Genomic DNA, 21007 nt, shown 5'->3' with positions numbered 1-21007 from the left:
CATTTAGTGATCTTAAAATGATTGGATTTTTAGTTCCTGACTGACTGATCACCGTTCAGATGATTTCTCAGCACATTTCTATCTAATAGTTATTTTAAAAGCTGTCTCCACCCTAGGAAGAACAAGAATTATTTTACTCTAGAAGCAAGTCCTCATTCATTCCATTGTTTGTAAAATCTGCTTGTTTTTGCGGTGCTCCAGGTCCTTCTTTTATTCAGTATGCTTCGCTGTTTCATCTTCTCATTATTAGGAGTGATTTTATCTGATGGTGCTTTATTGCAGACAGTTCACTTAGCTGATGGTACTCTCTTTCAAAAGACAACATAGTTTTGTCAGTAATGGAAGTGTTTGATGTGCTCCATCCTCAGAGAGACATGTTGATTTATTTAAACTCAGATGGATGCACATGTGGCCTCAGGCTGCTTCAGGGACTCACATTGAATAATCAGCGATCTGTGGGGGCAACTGTGATAAGTGCTTGACCCCCCTCTATTGTTGCTGTGCAGGAGCTGTCCTCACCCATACATCACAGCACTGGAGAACCGAGCGGACTGTTGGCCAGTGCTGCTGCTGGAGATTGATAACTTTATCTGTCAAGCTGCTGACAGGTAAGCATGGCTGCAGCGGGGCTCTTGAACCTGCTGCTATTACTCCCCCCTTCACTGCATGGGTTTGAGACTGTTTTGTGAAGATCTCCCAAGAAAAAAATCATCACTAAGTTAATTCCTGGTAAATATAGTCAACGTGTTTACACATTACTGAGTGATGACACTCAGGGGCGACTGTAGCTCAGGTGGGAGGGGTCCATCTTGTAAGGTTGCTTGTGGGTTGCTGGTTTAAACCCCTGCTCCATCCGTCTCAGTCGTTTTGTCCTTGAGCAGGACACTTTACACTGCTTGTCTGCTGATGGTGGTCAGAGGGCTCAGTGGAGTTGATTTAAGTCCTCCGACTTGATAAAGCGCTATACAAGTGCAGGCCATTTACTTAGTGGGCAAACTCTATTTTGATTGCTCAGATTTGCTCCTTACCCCATTCTGTGTTTATTGGCTGCAGGAATAAAGCATCTTACATCACCATGCTCGCTCCCTTCCTTCGGTACCTGTACTGTGAACCTCAGAGGCAGTCCCAGCATGCCCTGCTTCGACAGAGTCTGCTCAGGGTGCTGCTTCCCACAAAGCCAGGGGCTGGATGGACCCCCGAGAACAAGAACCAAGAGAAGACTACAGCAGTGTCCGACAGCCTGCTGCTCTGCCTTTGTCAGCTGGTTCCATATTTACAGGTAACACACTGATGTTCAGTTGTGTCTCTGCACTTATCCAGGAAATGGCTCTATAAGCGGTTTAGCTTTTAATGGAAGCTTTATGTCTCCTAGCTAAGAATGATGAGTTACAATATGGGACTTATTTGACTAAATCTACAACATTGAGAAGAGAATGTAAGAACACAGATGTTCATGTGCTTTGAGTGCTCCAGACCTCCTAGGAGGTAGCTGGCCCAGCTTCCTCTGTTAGAAGTCATGAGTGAATATTTTAGACAGATTATTACTTTTTCTCATGGCAACTAAACATAAATTCTGCCATGCAGATGTTTTAAAGTCTCTGCAAAGACATCTGGAAAAGGATCAAAAGTGAACATCAGAGCCGCTATAGCTTTCTAGTTTGTCCCGGCCAGTCATCTGTTTTTGTGTTTATAGAACCCCTACAAGATGCTTTTTCTTAACTCTAGGCAAGGCAAGTTCATTGTAAAGCACTAGTAATGCATCCAGCCAGGAGTGGTTGCAGGTCATGTAGGAGGTGGGGTGTGTTCTCTGAAGGATGTTGTATTGTAAAAGCTAAAGGTTGGCATCATTCTAAAAGCGTTTGTGGAATATTACTCCAATAGCTAAAATATCTTCCCTTAGATAGCTTAATATCCATTTAGGGAGTAATATTGTTAAATTTACTTTAGAGAGTTTTCTTTAAGTTTCTGAGAGTAGGGGTTTGAAGTTTAAAGAAACTTGTTATTACTAGACAAAGTTTATTTGTTTATTTGTTAAATCTTAAATTTGGAAAGAATTTTGCTGATGATATTCAACAAATGTATTATTATTATTGCACTATGTATATAATAAAAGATAAAAATTAAATAGTCCCACCAGGAGGATTGACACTTTCAAAGCAGCCATGCTGCTTAATAAAAGGGCTGAATTGAATATGTTGAATGCAGATTTTCTTACATAGCATTTATTCAATGTGTACCCATTGGTTGTGTGATGGATTTATCCTAATCCATTTTAACATATATTGTAATCTATGTGCCAGGTAATATTTATCCTCCTAGACCTTTAGCCTTTTGTAAAACTTTAAAATGTTTTTGTGGAGGTTTAGATGTTTAAAAAAACTTGATAAAATAGAATCTAGGCTTCCAAACCAAGTTTGGGGTGGTTTAACTGGGATCATAGAGAAGATAGTTTATTTAAGGGAGGAACATCATTTTGATTGCAGGCACTCTCCTCAGAAGTGAGAGAGGGAGAGTTCCTTACTGTTTGAGATCATCTTCTTTACATTTGAGTGATGGGATATAATTTAATTGAATCCGTTCATTCAGCATGTTATATATTGATGCCCAAGGAATGGTTGAAGTGAGATGAATATTACAGAATATAGGAAGGGTAGTTGGACATTTGTGTTGTCTCTGGAAGAGAGTGGCTTGTATCTTCAAGCAAGAACAACACATCAGCATATAAACACATTTTATAGGTTCTATTAGCTGATTGAATTTCATAAATATTAAATTTTTGACAAACTGCCACTAACAGTTTAATGAATAAAGCAAATAGTGAGGGGAGAGTGGACAACCCTGTCTGGGGCCTTTTTTCATATTGAAGCTTTGAGGAATCCAATCATACAGGCATTGAGCTATATAATGATCTGATCCATGACAAGAAATTATGTCCAAATCCAAATTTATATAAGGTAGCAAATAGAACTTTCCAGGGAACCCTGTCAAAAGCCTTCACTACAACTAATAAAACAATGAATCTGTTTTTGTTGTTGCAATTGTCTAGTAGATTAAGTCTACTTGCATTATTTATAGCATACCGATTTGGGATGATATATGGGACCCAAATATAACCTGTAATGATCTTGTCACCAGACATTGAGCAGGGTGGTAAGGGATATAAAGCATCTCCAAAGCTCATTGATTGAGAGCTGCAGCAAAGACCAGCATCTTGGAGTCACCAAGTCTCTATAACTACCATTAAACTCTGTCTAATCGCTAACTGCTTGTTTTTATAGTGATGCAAGGAAAATTCTTTTGTGTCCAACCATAGCAAACAGAAACATGTGAAGCACCACCTGGCACTTTATTTGGAAATGTAAGCTTTTGTCAGATGACACTTCAAGTGATTGTTTTTTTTTTTTTTGGCAGCAGACTTCGGGTGAGCAGGAAAAAATATAGAAAGGACTTAAACACTCTAGACAATCTGGAATGATTGTATTAAGAGTCAAAGAGGAATGGTAAAATATCCCTCTTTCTATGTTCTCCTATTTTGTAAAATGTTATGGGAACAGACAAAATTCTGTCTTGTTGGTGAAAAAGGCTTCTACAAAGTATTAACAACAGGTGAGATAATTTATTATACCAGTGATGATTTTGTTATAAACACAAATTTTTCCGTGTTTATTATTGGGGTGGATTTGGATTTTTGAAAACTTTTCAGACGGAGGAGCATGTAGACATTAGATAAAAGTGGGCCGAGTATAGAACCTTTAGGGACCCCCAGGTGTGATTGCAATTAGATAAATGAAATAATTATACATTAATACTTTAAGGATTTCCTGTGTCAAGTTAAGGGACATCATGCTCTGTTTGATTCTCTAATTTTTATTAGAAGTAGCCAGAAGTTTCTGTTTGTCCCTGCAGGTGGACAGTGTGGAGGCAGTGCTGGAAATGTGTGGATTTGTGGACACTCTGCTTCAAAGTCTTATTGGCGCCCCTGGAGAGCTCTGGACATCTGAAAGACCCAGGCTGCTGGTGCAGCTGCTGTGTGCATGTCACCAATGCCTTAAGTTAAATGGAGACTGCAGACGGCTCCTCAATCTAATACAGCAACTTCTGCCTGCATGCAAGGTCAGTTGCATTTTTATCGGATGCTGGATGAGTTGAAATTTTAACTGTCTGTAAACTAGAAAGGCAGAGATTAATGGTCATTCTTTTTGCTCCCAGACATCAAAGCACATTACCAATAAACACTGAACACTACTACCAAAGCTGTCTGCGTTTCATAGGTTTGGCCGGTGGAAGAGCTGATGATGGGTGTGGCCTTGCTTCTGCCTGAGGCCCCTGCAGCTCAGCAGAGCAGCCTGCTTAAACTTGGTAAAACTAAAGCTACAACATATAACCTGAAAACCCTCAAAACTGTTTTTTATGCTCGCATTTTTTAATACAATGATTCCTCATTGCAATTATGTCACTGAATACCCACAGGACAACAAAGGACTGTCCATTTTCTTAACCTTTGAGTTTCCAACTTCCATTAAGTCATTATGTAAATAATGACTTAATGGAACTTGTGTAATAGATTGTCTTGCCACTCTTCTTCAATTCTAGGGTTTTATGTACCAGAGCAAAAAGGGTTTTCTGATCGCCAAAGTAAAATGATTTAAATCTAACTTTTAGTGGGCATAACACACAGTAAATCCTATGCTCCCACAAAGGAGCTCTGGAGAAGGGCCTTAAGGCTGCAGAGGTTCGCTGTGAAAAAACACTGGAGGCTGGCTTTGGGGTCGCAGTAGCCCCTGTAGGAGCTATGAAGGATGGCATTGTATTCACAGGAATCCACAAAGGAGATCGGGGGGTCGGCCAGACACGGCAGGTACCTTTGTAGCATCTCTGGAGGTGGGCCTGGAGGAACAAGGACCCAGAAAGGAGAAAACCTCCTGTGTGAGAGCATTTTGGGTTATTGCAGCACACAGTCTGGTTTGGCATCTGCATTGCTGACAACAGGAATGACTTGTGACAAAACAGCACCGAGGATTGTAGAGGTTCAGCTTCCCAGTTTGGACTATGACAGCCAGTTAAAGAAGAAGGCAAACAACATTGTTAAAGACACCAATCACCCAGGAAAAAGACTGTTTATACCCCTACTATTGGGATAAAGTAAAAGACAATTAAAGTATCTCTGTTTATATCAAAGTATATAGACTCTGGAGCAGCTTCAACCCCAGAGCTGTCACCCTCAACCGTCGCCTATTCTCGCCTCCACTGCCCTGACCCCACCCTTCTCCTCTCTAACTTATAGAGACAGAATACTTCTGGAAGTGGAATAGATATTCCCGGATTCAGTCCAGGAGAGCCTGATGATGCAGGTGGGCAAAGAGATTAAGGTGGTGCAGATGTTGGTGCTGAAGATTGCACAGGGGAGGTTGATGATATTGCAGACAGCATAGAAGAAGGATGATGCTGGAGACAGTCCAGGAGAGGATGATGATCACTCAGGAGATGATGACACTGAAGGCTGCACAGAGGGAGGAGTCAGCTCTGAAGGGGTTTCTGGATGTTCTGGTAGAACAGAGTAAAACGTTGCAATGGCGTTAGTGGTGTTTACAGCGCCGAGCAGGAGCCTTAAGCTGAGGTGATTCTGCTGCTGTGAGTGTTTGCAGCTTAGCAGTTGACTCTGGGACTGATGCAGCTGGTGATGAGGGTGCTGCTGTAGCTGAGGAGGATGCCATCTGCTGAAGCTCTCTGGAGGGTGCAGCGGGAGCGCTGGGGTGGAACAGGTGGTGCCCTTGTTTTGAAGCTCTGAAGCAAAGCTTGGGCCTTGGAACACTGAGGCAAGGTTTGGGGCATGAATAAGGCTTGAGGCACTAGGTCAAGGCAGTAGGTCCACTTTGAAGGTGGCTTGGAAAATGCACATAAAATCCAGCAAGGACAGCTCTTTGGTCTGCCTCTGTAAGCAGTTCCACCTGTTAAAAGAACTGGTGCTGAAGAGCCCATATCTGGAGCTCATCCAAAACCATACCTAGATGCCTCCAGGAGGAACAAGACTGCACCACAGTCAGCATATTCCCTCAAGCCTAATTTAATCTGTTAAACCCCTCAGTGGTGAGGGTTTCTAATGGGTCCTTGTGACCAGATTATTCCATCGTCTATGCTGGATTTGGACCAAGGTGCAGACAAGACAGCAGTAGTCACATGTTGGTGACTATGGAATTTTATCGAAGAAAATCACTTGCAGGAACTGAGGAACTGGCATGAGAGAACTATAGCATCAGCAAACTGGAAGTAGAGCAAAGCCACTGGAGAAACTGGCATGGAAGAAAGCAGACGATGAAGAACAGGCAACTACTGGGAGGGTAGATGAGTGGAATGAGAACCCAGCTGGACTCTCAGGTAATACAGCTCTGGTAGAGGCAGATCAGGGGAACTTAGACAATGTGACCGATAAACACAGAAGTAACACAGACGGAGCTGAACCAGAACACACCATGATCTAATAACCACAGGAAAGGGATGAACACTAAAATAGGAATCTAAACCTGTACACTGATAACAGAACACAGGAAGGAACTAAGTAACTCAGCACAGTGCAGATCAGTGCATTTGATTAGCAGCAGCTGACTTCAGCATAAAGGAAGCAGGAAAACTGAACTTAGATTTTGCATTAATCAAATCCCTATTTATAACGGGAAGTAATAGATGGCGTGTTATTGGTCATTTGCCGGTGGTGCTACTATTTTTTAAAAGTTTTATGAGGTCCATGGTCATTTTTATTTATATTATGTTATTGTGAGAATAACTCATTTCTGAAAAATGATGTACTTAATTTTGTTTACCACAACATTCTGTAATAAAGAGTGATAAGTCTCTTTCTTTTCTACAGCGCTGAGTTTAGCCCCTGAACAGGCCGAGCTGTCGCATTGGCTGAGTCCAGTCCTGGTTCTTCCCTTGCTGCAGCTCCTCTCCTGCTCACGCCTCACCGAGCCACTGGCTGACCCAACGACGCACAGCTTGAACCAGAGTCTTGCCCAAAGCCTGTTGGACAGCATCAGGAAACCCACAAGTAAAGCCCAACAGGTAGGCAGTTTCAAGCAGTTTCTCAAACTTAACTTGGTGCTATTCATTCGGGTTCTGTGGAGCCGCTGAGAAAAAGTATTGCAATGAAATTAATCCTAAATTACATCTGCCCTGATGTTTTTGTTTTGAATGTAGCACCCTGCAATAGTATTCATAACCTTTGAAATTGGTCATAATCGTCTTATTACAACTTATTATAACATCAATCTATTTTAATAAAGTGTTATGTTAGATCAACACAAACTACCAAAATTACTAAGTGAAAAGAAAAATGCTTTTTTTTTTTTTTTACATGGTTTTAAAAATGTTCAAAAGTTCAGTTCCAACCATCTTCCTATTAACTCTGACCAGCTTGCCTGCGTGATACTTCCGGCACCATATTTCAATGTTGTGATGGTTGATCAGGGTGATTTATGGTGTTATTTTTCTTCCACACATTGTGTTTTGCATCTAGGTCAAATGTTCCTAAATGTCCAAAGCATCTTCTTCCACATGTTTGCTGTGTCCCTTGAATGACTTATGTCAAACTTTAAACAGAACTTCTTTTTCTTATCTTTTTATTCTTGTCACTAATCTACAAAAGTCAAATTTTTGGAATTTATGGCTAATAGTTTTAATGTCAGCGAATTCTCCTTCCTGAGCTGTGGATCTCTACAGCTCCTCCAGAGTTACCTCCCCTTCACTGCTTCTGATTGTTTGCTATCCTTGCCCAGCGTGTCAGTTTCGGTGGACGTCCATGTCTTGGTAGGTCTGCAGTTGGTCCATCCTCTCTCTATGTTCAGATGATAGGTTGAACAGAGCTCTGGGAAATGTTCAAAGCTTGGATGTTGTTTTAGAACCTAACCCCTGCTTTAAACTTTTTCACAACCTCCTCTCTGACCTGTCTGCTGGGTTCCATGGTCTCCATGATGCAATGTTTTCTAACAATATGATCTGCAGCTTTCGTCCTCCATCTTCTTCATGTAGATATTTTTTCCTTCCTGTTCAGATCCTACTGCACAGCTCTCAGCTGCTCTTTGTTTCCTGATCTAAAGGCTCTCTTCTTCTCCTTGAGGAGAGCCTTTACTTCAGGATTGATCCAGGGCTTGTTATTGGAGAAACCCTGTAACGTCCTGGTGGTCCTGTGTTGTCCACACAGAGGTTTATGGAGTCAGTGATGCTATCTCTAATGCTGTCAATGTCCCTCCATGAGGAACACAGAGCTCCTCCCATACAGTGACCCTCAGAGTGGCAGCAGTGGGGTGAGCTGATGCTTAGTAGTGTTCCAGATTTACTCCACCATTTTCCAACATAATCAGGTGGCCATAGAAAGACAGACTCGTTTTACCCCTGAAGTTGCACTGGATATTTATGTAGTAAAGGGGGCTGAATGCAGACTTTGGCACATTTTTCAGGTTTTTGTTTAAAACTATTTTTTACATCAGGAGTTTTCAATGATGCACTACTTTGTGGTCCCATGAAAGAACAAGGAGTTTTTGGATATATTATGAAACATTCATGGGGTATGAATACTTTTGCAAGGTGCTGTCTACTGCTGAGCTGATACAAAGGAAATAATGTGTTTTGAATTGAAAATATTGGGCAGAACAAAGTTTAAAGGGTTGTGTAATTCACTGCAGAACTCTTAAATATTTTTGGAATCTTATTATTTTGTTTAGGATTTTATTTCTTTTTTAATCTGTCTTGTTTCAATTCTCAGCCTAGCCCAACATTGACCCTCCCTCTCAGTTCCTGGTATGGTGAGCTAAGCGTGGCTTTGTCCATATTGCACAAAGTTGCCCTTGATCCATCTGCAGCCACTGATTGGCTGGTGGCGGTTAACTCAGCCCTAACGTCCGGCCAGCGCCTGTCCTCATCCCTTACACTTGTTGTGACTTACCTCCTCATCACGACCACGGAGGATATCTGTCTGCTGGCTTTGAAAGCAAGTCAGGCCATCGCTGCTGCTGATCCCTGCCAGGTAGAAAATCTGTGTGTTTTACAGTTACTATAAATTACAAGAAAAGCCAATATTTCTTCCAAAATATTTATTCAGGAAATGTTTGGGATTATATGAGTAGAAAAGGTACAAACAAACAGAACTCATGTGCCCTATAGCCTAGCTAATGGTTTATTGCATAGAAAACACATAAACCTATTACTGTGTGACATAATGACACCCAGCCCCATCCCTCATCCTCCCTCAGCTTGACAAAAGAGCCCATTGTTGAGTGTGAAACTCATATTAACTCAGATAATCTGAGGATGTAAAGTAACAATTTGAAATGCTGAACAGCTGTTGTTTGTATGAATACACACTAAGGTTTATAAAGAAATCAAGTGATTATTTTTTCCCTAAAGAAAAAATAAACCTGGGTTGGTAGAAATTCATTACAGAGACATCAGTGACCTGCAGAACTTTAGATCATGGTTGCACATTCTCTTTGGTTTTTTACTACAGCCATATTTGAATAATTTAGTTTGACTATAATGTTAATGAGTAAGTTGTACACTAAAGCTGTAGCACTAGCTATGTAACAACCATCAGCAAGGAGCTGAAGCTTACTGCCCTCTCTGTCTGCTCGGTGAAGGAGCCCCCTGATCCGGGTCTGTGTGGTTAGTTGGGGGCATAAAGTGAGTGAAGTTACTTTGTGAAATATCCACTACTTCATCTTTAAATTGGACAATTTTGAATGCTTTCCAATGACAAGATCATTAATTATTCGTGATTGCTATAGCTATAAATAGCTTCTATAGCTTAAACTATGTGGTAACTATAGTTTTATATGTTTGTGGGTTGCAATAATTATTAAAACTACATTTGTCATGAAAATGTATTAACAGCAAAAACTATGATCTTAACTCTGTGGACAGCTTACCCTTTCAGTGGCATCAGACTTAGTTCAACTTCATCCATGCTAGGCATGCACATCCACAGCTCATAAGGCTGATTACGTACCATCCAAGATCAATTTCATGAAAAAAATACCTCCTTTTAAGCCTCAAAATATAGAACCTTCTGTTCATATTTTGGGGAAAAATGACCAGTTCCTCTGATGGCGTATCTCCTTCAAAGTCCCAAGAATATCAAGGGTAGGGGATAAAGTACTGTTGTGTATATAACTTTTGTCCACTTGTTGAGCACATGTTCCCAGCACACACCCAGGTTTGAATATAGAACCGGAAACATACAATAGTTCATTCTATAGAATATTTTTATAAAGCAATGCTTTTTTTTTTATAGCACTGACATCTCATGGTTTGTGCCAACCACTGCACCATTGTGATATATTAGTATTAGCAAGGCTTAGCATCAGGAATCACATGACTCTCAGTTTCAGCAGCAGCAGGTCCCTCATCATGTCCAGATGATCGCTCTGAGGATGTAAGACAAGTTGAGGTCAGGTAGGAGAGGATGTTAGTGAAGAAGGGGATGGTTGCTGCCAAGATGGTGAGGAGGATGAGGAGCGGACTAAGAGGAAGGTGATGACAGTGCAAAGATGAGCAATGCAGGGAATACGATATTGTCTCAATCTAAACATTAAATTATGATCATATTTAGTTTCTTTGTCTTGTAGCATGGGGGAATATGTAGGAGACTTATTAAGCCAGCATGAGGGCCCACCAAGGCCCAGAATTCTGTGCTACACCCCTACACAGCACTGATGAGATGATGCTTCACGCTTCTGATGAAACTACCCATAGCTGAAGTCCAGTAATCTGTCTCAGTGCACTTCAGCAAGGCGCGCCTACTGTGTGTTTAAGGCTCGTGTTAATCGACTAGACACAGCGTGGTGAACCCGGTGTGTTCTCCTGGTGTTCATTGTTGCAGAACTGCCATAAAGAGCAGAATGTCTGAACTGCAGCAGTTATTTCCTAGTCTGATAGTAGGCTCCACCTAACTTCACCATGGCAACCACAGCTGCTGCTTGGAGCTCAGAGCTGATGGATGTTTAATAATGAACAGCCTCTTTCATCTTTGCTCTCCTCAAAGATGCCATACTGAAAGCTTCAGCTTTTTAACCATTAGTAAGAAGGATTCTGCAGTCCATGTGCAAGTTCTGCAGAAGTGCTGGTTTTACAGTGATGATTTAATATTACGACTTTGAATTTGACACAGCAAAGATACCTGCAGTCACCTGGCTTCAGCTCCTGAATCCTCTGCAGATGATAAAGAGAGACATTTAAACTAAAAGGCTTCCCTCTGGCCCTCAGGGAATGTAAATGGAGTCACTAGCTGCCGAAGATGATGTGAAATGTCACATGATGCCAAGGCTCCTCATTACTAAGGCTTGTAAGACACCTCAGAGTGTTCCTCCGCTGCTCTAATTGCTCCCAAAGTGCCACTTGTGTTGCAGGTAGACGGTTATTGGCATATCTGAATCCACTGGATCCCTGACTCAGTAGCTTATTGGTCTGTAACTGCAGCAAATACCTTGCAGCAGCGTTTTATTAAAGATGGAGGCAGCAAAGGAGCTTTCTCCATGTGCTGTGATGGTGCAGGAGATTGCTGATCTGTTTATAACTTTTTAAACCTATTGTTAAATACATTTAATTTAAAGAAGTTTCACTTTAAAGGAGAACCTGCATTTTCAACCTCTCTGCCCCTATTTTTAATCTTAAGCAACACAGGTGAAGTAGTTACGTCCGTTACTTACTCGGAGTGATGCTGTATGTAGATTTGACTGTTTTACTGCAAAAGTTCAACGCATCTGACTTTTAACTTCAGCACTGAAAGGAATCAGTGCCTAAACCTGTTAAATGTGAAGCATTCATTGGTCAGAGTGAACTCAGGGTTAATAGTCATTGTTTAAACCTCTTACCACAGCTACTGTGGCTAGACTCTTAAGACTTGGCACACAGCTCACCCTGCTGGAAGTTGTACACAGCTGCAAATTATAGGAGTCTGCAGACACCAGACTGTCTCGCCACACTCCACAGTACGCCTGCTGTTCTGTGAGGCCTTGATTAACAATAAGGAGAGACCATTAAAAGCTAAAACTAACATCAGGGGTTGGCCTATCAGTCTTGATAGACTGATAGGTTGCAGCATCCACCTGGCAGTAAATACTGTTCTCTGTAGACTTGTGTCTGAAGTTTACAGATACCTGTCAGCAGGGGGCAGTGTTGGATTTAGCCTCAGTTTATTGTCTATACAATCGCTTCAGTCAGTTGTCTGTTATGCAACTTCACAGCAGCTTGCAAAAATATTTATGCAGCCATGGAACACATAATGCAGGCCAGGGATAAAGATGTGACCAAGTTTAAAGCAGGGTTAGATGTCTGAACAACATCTCAAGCTTTCAATGCCTGACATTACTCATCTAGCATTAATGAGTTAAAAGGCTAAGAGTTAAAAGGCTAAGAGGCCGACTGGTAACTCTGGAGTAGCTGCAGAGTTTAACGACTCAGGTGGGAGAATCTGTTGACAGGACAACTATTATTCATGGACTCGCAGATCTGGCCTTGATACACATGTGCCAAGAAACAAACCATTATTCAAAGAAAGCCATAAGAAGTCTCCTTTCCTGTTTGTCACAAGTCATATAGAGAGTGAACATGTAGAAGATGGTGCTGTGGTCAGATAAGACCAGACATGAACACTTTGGGCCAACGTTGTGTTGTAGAAAACTAACACTGCACACTACCCTGAACACACTACGCCTGCATTAAAACATGGTGGCAGCATCATGCTGTGGGGATACTTTTCTTTAGCAGGGACAGGGAAGCTGGCCAGAATTCATGAGAAGATGGGTGGAGCTTAATCCAGGACAATCCTGGAAGAAAATCTGTGAGAGGCCTCAGAAGATTTGAGATTGAGGTGGAGGTTCACCTTCCAGCAGGACAACGACCCGAAACATTCAGCCAGGGCTATCAATGTATATCATAGAAATGTTTTCAGTAACAATATGTCATTATGGTAAAGTTCTGTAAGGACACCTTCTCAACTTAAACAACAAGAAAATATCTCTTTTCAGACACTGCGACTATAAATGGAAAGCAGAGCGACTGGTCCTAAAAATGCTTTCTTTCAGGATTGGAAAACTAGCTAGCTAGAGCTTTAATGTGAAGGGTTATCATATACAGACACATTCAATAAATGAAAATATTAAAATCAATTTATGTCAGTAACACAATAAGCAGAACACACTTTATAGATTAATACAACACAGACTGATCATTTTAAGCCTTTGTTTCTGTTCATTATGATGATTTTCTGCTTCCAACGTAATAAAAACACAACATTAAGGTTAGAATATTAAATCAGACCAATAAATAACCTTTTAATACTGAAATGTTGGCTTAATGATATACCTGCCTAAAGGTTGTTAATTTTGAAAAGGTACATTTAATCTGACATCGAAACACAGCATCTAATTTATTTAATATGATATAGTAATGGTGGCTGGTTTGCCTTCTGTGTTCTGACACCTGTGTGTTTTACATGTTAAAAAGCAGAATGGATTTAGTAATGAAAACAAGTCTACAAGTCTTTTAACCCCTGTTGTGTCTGCAGGTCTCCTCCCTTATTCCTGTCCTGTTATTCAAACTGTCGAAGGAAACTAATCCAGGTTTGACTCATGCTGTGCTTAACTGCCTGCCAAACCTTGGCACTCATAAGGTACTGTGGTGATGTATGACTTGATGTTAAAAGTGTTAAGAAGCTCACAGTGACAGTTTTGTTTACCTTATTCTGGACCCTGTGCTTTATTTCAGCTTTGCGTCCCCATGGTGCTGCAGACTCTCCACATGCTGGCCAGCTCACCCAAGCTGAGAGCTGTTGCAATGCGCCTGATGACTGCTCTCTGGAAAAGACAGGTCAGTGATAAAATGACAATCATCCTGGTGATATTCGTCTTTTTTGGAAAGTCCTTCTTAATGGCTTTCATTGCTGGTCTCCAAAGGACCGAGTCTACCCAGAACTGCAGCGTCTGCTGGGCCAGCAAGATGCCAGAGTGATAGTGGGGAAGGAGACTCAGTGGGAGCAGATCCTGGCGAGGGCTGCCAGCCTCAGGGACATCTGCAGAGAGAGGTTAATCATCTAGTTCATGAAACAGGATGTGTGTGGAGATGCACTGATCAGAGATTTATGAATGGTTTCTGGTTTTGTAAAGTTTTAACCTGTTCATACAGATTTTTGCTAATTCAGATCTCTTTTCAAGAATGATTATTAATGGTGTTCAAAGTATTTCTTTCAGGCCTTCCTGCTGTGAGTGCTGACTAATTATAGAAATTACCAGCAGTTACAACATGTGTCTGTGAGAGCACAGTTACTGTAAAACTGATCATTGGCATCTTTGATTAGCAAGTAGCATGTTAGCACAGTTTGCATTAGTAACTCTAAACATTAGTCTTTGTACTGCAGAGAATGTGGACCCTTACATTTTTTTTCTTTAAATATATTTTTTTGGCACTAGAGGCCTTTATTTTTCATTTTTCAATAGTAGGCAGACAGGAAAAAGGGGCAGAGAGAGGGGGAGACATTCGGCAAAGGTTGCCAGGTCCGGGACTCAAACCCGGGACAGCTGCATCGAGGACTATAGCCTCTATATACACTGCTCAAAAGAAATAAAGGGAACACTTAAACAACACAATATAACTCCAAGTAAATCAAACTTGTGTGAAATCAAACTGTCCATTTAGGAAGCAACACTGATTGACAATCAGTTTCACATCCTGTTGTTCAAATGAAATAGACAACAAAGGGAAATCTTTGGCGATTAGCAAGACACACTCAATAAAGGAGTGGTTCTGCAGGTGGGGACCACAGACCACTTCTCAGTACCTATGCTTTCTGGCTGATGTTTTGGTCACTTTTGAATGTTGGTGGTGCTTTCACTCTCGTGGTAGCATGAGACGGACTCTACAACCCACACAAGTGGCTCAGGTAGTGCAGCTCATCCAGGATGGTACATCAATGCAAGCTGTGGCAAGAAGGTTTGCTGTGTCTGTCAGCGTAGTGTCCAGAGCCTGGAGGCGCTACCAGGAGACAGGCCAGTACACCAGGAGACGTGGAGGAGGCTGTAGGAGGGCAACAACCCAGCAGCAGGACCGCTACCTCCGCCTTTGTGCAAGGAGGAACAGGAGGAGCACTGCCAGAGCCCTGCAAAATGACCTCCAGCAGGCCACAAATGTGCATGTGTCTGCACAAACGGTTAGAAACCGACTCCATGAGGATGGTATGAGGGCCCGACGTCCACAAATGGGGGTTGTGCTCACAGCCCAACAACGTGCAGGACTCTTGGTATTTGCCAGAGAACACCAGGATTGACAAATTCGCCACTGGTGCCCTGTGCTCTTCACAGATGAAAACAGGTTCACACTGAGCACATGTGACAGACGTGACAGAGTCTGGAGACACCGTGGAGAGCGATCTGCTGCCTGCAACATCCTTCAGCATGACCGGTTTGGCAGTGGGTCAGTAATGGTGTGGGGTGGGGTGGCATTTCTTTGGAGGGTCGCATGGCTCTCCATGTGCTCGCCAGAGGTAACCTGACTGCCATTAGGTACCGAGATGAGATCCTCAGACCCCTTGTGAGACCATATGCTGGTGCGGTTGGCCCTGGGTTCCTCCTAATGCAGGACAATGCTAGACCTCATGTGGTTGGAGTGTGTCAGCAGTTCCTGTAAGATGAAGACATTGAAGCTATGGACTGGCCCGCCCGTTCCCCAGACCTGAATCCGATTGAGCACATCTGGGACATCATGTCTCGCTCCATCCACCAACGTCACGTTGCACCACAGACTGTCCAGGAGTTGGCAGATGCTTTACTCCAGGTCTGGGAGGAGATCCTTCAGGACACCATCCTCCGTCTCATCAGGAGCATGTCCAGGCGTTGTAGGGAGGTCATACAGGAACGTGGAGGCCACACACAATACTGAGCCTCATTTTGACTTGTTTTAAGGACATTAAATCAAAGTTGGATCAGCCTCTAGTGTTTTTCCACTTTAATTTTGTGTGTGACTCCAAATCCAGGCCTCCATTGGTTAATAAATTTGATTTCCATTGATGATTTGTGTGTGATTTTGTTGTCAGCACATTCAACTTTGTACAGAACAAATTATTCAATGAAAATATTTCATTCATTCAGATCTAGAATGTGTTATTTGAGTGTTCCCTTTATTTCTTTGAGCAGTGTATGTATATGGTCGCGCGCTTCACCCCTACACCACCAGCGCCGCAATGGACCCTTACATTTACTGTGCAATTTCTAAAAGACTGCCTGAATAAAAGCTAGCTATGGTGCATTCACTGATTGAAAAAAGATCAGATTTTTAAGTTTCTGACTGGCTGGTCCCATATTGGAGCCTGTCAAGCCTAACATTACATGAATTATAAGTCAAATTTTTGATGCGTCTTTAGTCACAAACAGATCGTTGTCACAGATGTTCTCCTTCTCTGGTACTGACGGAGACAGGGAACAGGAACAAGCAGCCTACAGCGTCTTCCCACGGCAGAGCTGCTCTGTTTGAACCAGCAAACCTCCTTTTTCTTTGTTTTGTATGTTATCACTACTTCACACTCGTTCTGCAGCTCGTTGTCATTATGGCTCTTTGACTGCATCTGAGGTGGATCAGAGACATAACAGGAGTTGTTCTCATTCGGTGTGGACCCCTTTCAGTTAATCATGTGGTGCAAAAAATGTGTAGATCACTGAACTGGACTGAAATGAGTTCTAAAACAAAGTCCAAAGAAAATCTTTGAAAGTTCTGCACAGAGTATAATAAACTATTCAATAAGATTACTTCAGAAATGTACAAGAAACCTGGCTCATTGGAAACAAAAAATAAATAAACTAGGGTTGGATTAAAAGTTTATGCACTGCTCTATATGTCTAAGACTGACTGCAGCTGATAAAAGGACTGTATGGTGGTACAGTTATAACTGTTACATTGATGGTCGTGGGTTTCAGTCTCAGCCAGGGTCTTTGAGTTTGTATGTTTTGCCCATGATACACAAATATTTGATACACTGCTGATTTTGCTGGTTTTTCAAGTCTTTACTTTTTATCATAGGTACTCTTCAACTGTGAATGATGGAATCTTAAAACAAAAATCCAGAAAATCATTGTGTGATTTTGTTTTTATTAATTAATTAACATTTTATTGCATGACATAAGTATTTGATACATCGGAAAAACCAAACTAAATATTTGATACAGAAACCTTTGGCTGCAATTCCAGATATCATCCGTTTCCTCTAGTTCTTGACTAAGTTTCCACACACTGCAGCAGGGATTTTGGACCACTCCTCCATACAGATCTTCTCCAGATCCTTCGAGTTTCAGGGCTGTTGCTGGGAAATATTGACTTTTAGCTCCCTTCAAAGATTTTTGATTGGGTTCAGGTCTGGAGACTGGCTAGGCCACTCCAGGACCTTGAGATGCTTCTTACAGAGCCACTCCTTAGTTGACCTGGCTGTCTGCTTTGGGTCGTTGTCATGATGGAAGACCCAGCCACGACCCATCTTCTATGTCCTTACTGAGGGAAGGAGGTTGTTGGCTAAAATCTCTAAGATATGGTGCAGCCGTCCTGTTCCCTTTGCATCTTCAAAGAATGATGCTTCCACCTCCATGCTTCACGGTAGGGATGATGTTCTTGGGGTCGTACCCATCCTTCTTCTTCTAAACACGGTCGGTGGAGTTTAGACCAAGAAGCTCTATTTTTGTCTCATCAGACCACATGACCTTCTCCCATTCCTCCTCTGGATCATCCAGATGGTCATTGGCAAACTTCAGACGGGTCTGGACATGCACTGGCTTGAGCAGGGGGGTTTTGTGTGCGCTGCAGGATTTTAATCCATGGTGGCGTAGTGTGTTACTAATGGTCTTCTTTGAGACTGTGGTCCCAGCTCTCTTCAGATCATTGACAAGGTCCTGCTGTGTAGTTCTGGGCTGATCCCTCACCTTCCTCATAATCATTGATGCTCCTTGCGTGGAGCCCCAGACTGAGGGAGATTGACCGTCATCTTGAACTTCTTCCATTTTCTTATAATTGCTTCAACAGTTGTTGTCTTCTCACCAAGCTGCTTGGCTATTTTCCTGTAGCCCATCCCAGCCTTGTGCAGATCTACTATTTTATCCCTGATGTTCTTACACAGCTCTCTGGTCTTGGCCATTTAGGAGAGGTTGGAGTTTGTTTGATTGAGTGTGTGGACAGGTGTCTTTTATACAGATAACGAGTTCAAACAGGTGCAGTTAATACAGGTAATGAGTGGACAACAGGAGGGCTTCTAAAAGAAGAACTAACAGGCCTGTGAGAGCCGGGATTCTTACTGGTTGTTAGGTGATCAAATACTTATGTTATGCAATAAAATGCTAATTAATTACTTAAAAGTCGCACAATGTGATTTTCTGGATTTTTGTTTTAGATTCTGTCACTCACAGTTAAAGAGTAACTATTATAAAATTTAATAAACTTCTACATGCTTTGGAAGTGGGAAAACCTGTAAAATCGGCAGTGCATCAAATACTTGTTCTCCCCAATGTAGATATAGGTTCTGTTGGGTACTCCATCTTCTTCCCAAAGTCCACTGTAAGGTTCAGTGTAATTTCTAAATTGCTGGTTTCCAGGGATTTATGTGTGAATGCTGGCTTGTGTTTCCCGGTGGTGAACTGGTGACCTGTCCTAATTACCCCCGGTTGTTTGCGTGTGTCTCAGGCCTTACCAGCACGGAGGTGACATGCTAGCTGCCATCATACTCACTCTGAAGCAGTGCAACAGACCAGACCTGGCAACCCCTGCTGCTCTCTCCCTGCAAGGCTTACAGGAGCTGTGCAGAGCAGAGGTAAACCACCTGTGCAGCACATCTTAAACTTTGTGTTTTCATCATGTATTTTTCAAAGATGATGTTCACTGTGTTGCCTTGGTAACTGTACAGAGAATTATCAGTGAGACCTCCAAGTTTTAACCTTGAGAAGCCTACAGTTTGTTTAGATGTTGCTTCAAGTGATGTTGGGTTTCCATGGTGTGTTTCTTAGGTAGTGGACATAATCTCTACATGGAGAAGTCTAGGAGCTGAGCTGAGTTGTGACTCCCGTCCACTGATGATTAAAGCCATAGCTGAGCTGCTGTCATTGGTTCCCCAGCTCGCTGTGAAGTCAGAGGAGTATGAGGTACTTCAGCTGCTTCCTCTCCTTTTATAGACTGCTGAATGTTCTGTTGGAGCTTTATATGATCGTTGATCTTTCTGTCAGTCTGCATTAGGCTACACTATGTTCAATCAGCGACATAAACATGTTGGGTTATTATTTTTTTTACATTATCACTTTTGGCTATGACTGTAGTTTAATTTGTTGGTTGTCAAATTGAAAAGATGAAATATAATACTGTTTTAGAATCACACCCAGTTAAGCCTGTGTCCTTACAGGTCCAAGCACTGTTCTGACATTTGCAAGAACCTTGCTGTATTTAAACAATTTCTTTAACCTTGTATTACAGTAGAATAAAAATCTTAGTGCTGTTTAGGCTGGAGTTTTTTCAGGCTTTAAATCTTTAAATGTCTGTTTTCCTCTCAGAAACTGAAGGATGAGGTGGTCAGCTTTCTCTGGAGTTATGCTACAAGCCAGGTCTGTGTCCTCAGCATGTCTCCTCTTTGTGTTTGTGTGAACGCCATGGTGCAAAGCCACTGTCTGAGTAGTGCTTGCTTTCTAACTGGAGCACTCTGATACATTTTAGGTAATATTAGTTTTTAAACCAAAACAACATCTCCAAATACCTTTGGTATGTAGATTGTGGTGCTTTGTAGAAATGACTTAGTACTGACTGTCCTTTTGCTCTACCAGGACCCAGAGGTATCCTGCTGTGGCTACAAAGCTTTGGCAGCTTTTCCTGAAGCAGTCCACACCATTCTTCACCTCCCTGAGGCAGTAAGAATCCTGCTCCACTCCAGATTAGTTGGCGGGTTTACATTTTGCATTGTAATATTTTGCAAGGTGCAATAATAGTTATATATAACAGTATTGTTCCTGACAACATATGCTAATTCATAGCAGTACATCATTGAAGCTACAGAGCCTTGTAAAGAATTCACAACATTGAACTTTTCCACAGTTTGTAAAGTTATTAAATTCCACACAGGTGAAGCTGATTTTTCAAGGCAGTCGGTGTTACTGGGATTTCCCTTCCACCTCCCTATTATGCTCTACTTTGTGCTGGTCTCTCACATGCAATCTCTGGTTACATTTATTGTTATAATGTGATAAAAGGTGAAAAAGCTTAAAAGTTATGAATATTCTTGCAAGACCCTTTATGCTGTGATGTTTTGCTGAAAATATTTGATGCACTTTTGAGTGTTTTTTAAAAACTAATAACATGTTATTATGGTGCAATTGTTCCTAACGTTTCACACAATGTGCATGACCTCAAACATTTTATATGACCTCAGGTGGCAATAAAACAACTTATGTATGTATTTATAATGCTTGTATATACTTTACATAAGCATCTATGCATTAACATTCATTGGAGACACAGCGCCCTAAAAACGACCCGAAAAACAGGGATGGTTTTGCAGATGGAGGCCACAGACATTCTTTCCCTCCTCATTTTTTGACAGATTTTCAGCAGTTTGCATTTGACCAGGGTCAGTGTCACTACTGGTAGCTTGAGGCGATACCTGGACCCTACAGAGGTTGCACAGGCAGTCCTACTTCACCAGGATGGTAAATCAATGAGTGCAATTGCCTGTAGGTTGGCTGTGTCTCCCAGCACAGTGTGAAGATCCTTGTCACCATGACCGGCGGTGCGCTTTTCGTGCAAGGAAAGAGACGAGGCCCAGGAGGCAGTTTGAGATGGCGTTTAATGAAAGTGCCGATCACATTTTCTACACACCTGTAGCGATTACAGAAGCTGGCTTTCTACCTTAAGGTAGTTCCAACTCATACCAGTTGAAGGGGTGACAAAATAAAACAAGAATAAATACACAATAATTCACCCCACCGAACACAAACAATAAATAATATTAATA

General features: G+C 41.9%; 1 protein-coding gene across 1 annotated transcript in view; it reads left to right on the top strand.

The window, feature by feature from the left end:
* focad (focadhesin) overlaps nt 1-21007 on the top strand; it is a 76124-nt gene that overhangs the window by 29306 nt on the left and 25811 nt on the right. The window contains exons 6-18 of the mRNA XM_047385552.1: nt 507-608; nt 1054-1279; nt 3907-4113; nt 4272-4359; nt 6866-7059; nt 8759-9019; nt 13556-13660; nt 13756-13857; nt 13944-14071; nt 18700-18826; nt 19020-19154; nt 19557-19607; nt 19824-19907. Coding sequence (XP_047241508.1) covers nt 507-608; nt 1054-1279; nt 3907-4113; nt 4272-4359; nt 6866-7059; nt 8759-9019; nt 13556-13660; nt 13756-13857; nt 13944-14071; nt 18700-18826; nt 19020-19154; nt 19557-19607; nt 19824-19907 — 1810 coding nt within the window. The remainder of the gene's footprint in view (nt 1-506; nt 609-1053; nt 1280-3906; nt 4114-4271; nt 4360-6865; nt 7060-8758; nt 9020-13555; nt 13661-13755; nt 13858-13943; nt 14072-18699; nt 18827-19019; nt 19155-19556; nt 19608-19823; nt 19908-21007) is intronic.

Source organism: Girardinichthys multiradiatus, chromosome 14 (assembly GCF_021462225.1).
Source record: "Girardinichthys multiradiatus isolate DD_20200921_A chromosome 14, DD_fGirMul_XY1, whole genome shotgun sequence".
NCBI classification, from domain to species: Eukaryota; Metazoa; Chordata; class Actinopteri; order Cyprinodontiformes; family Goodeidae; genus Girardinichthys; species Girardinichthys multiradiatus.
The sequence above is the reverse complement of the archived record's forward strand: the minus strand, read 5'-3'. Positions and strand labels throughout refer to the sequence as shown.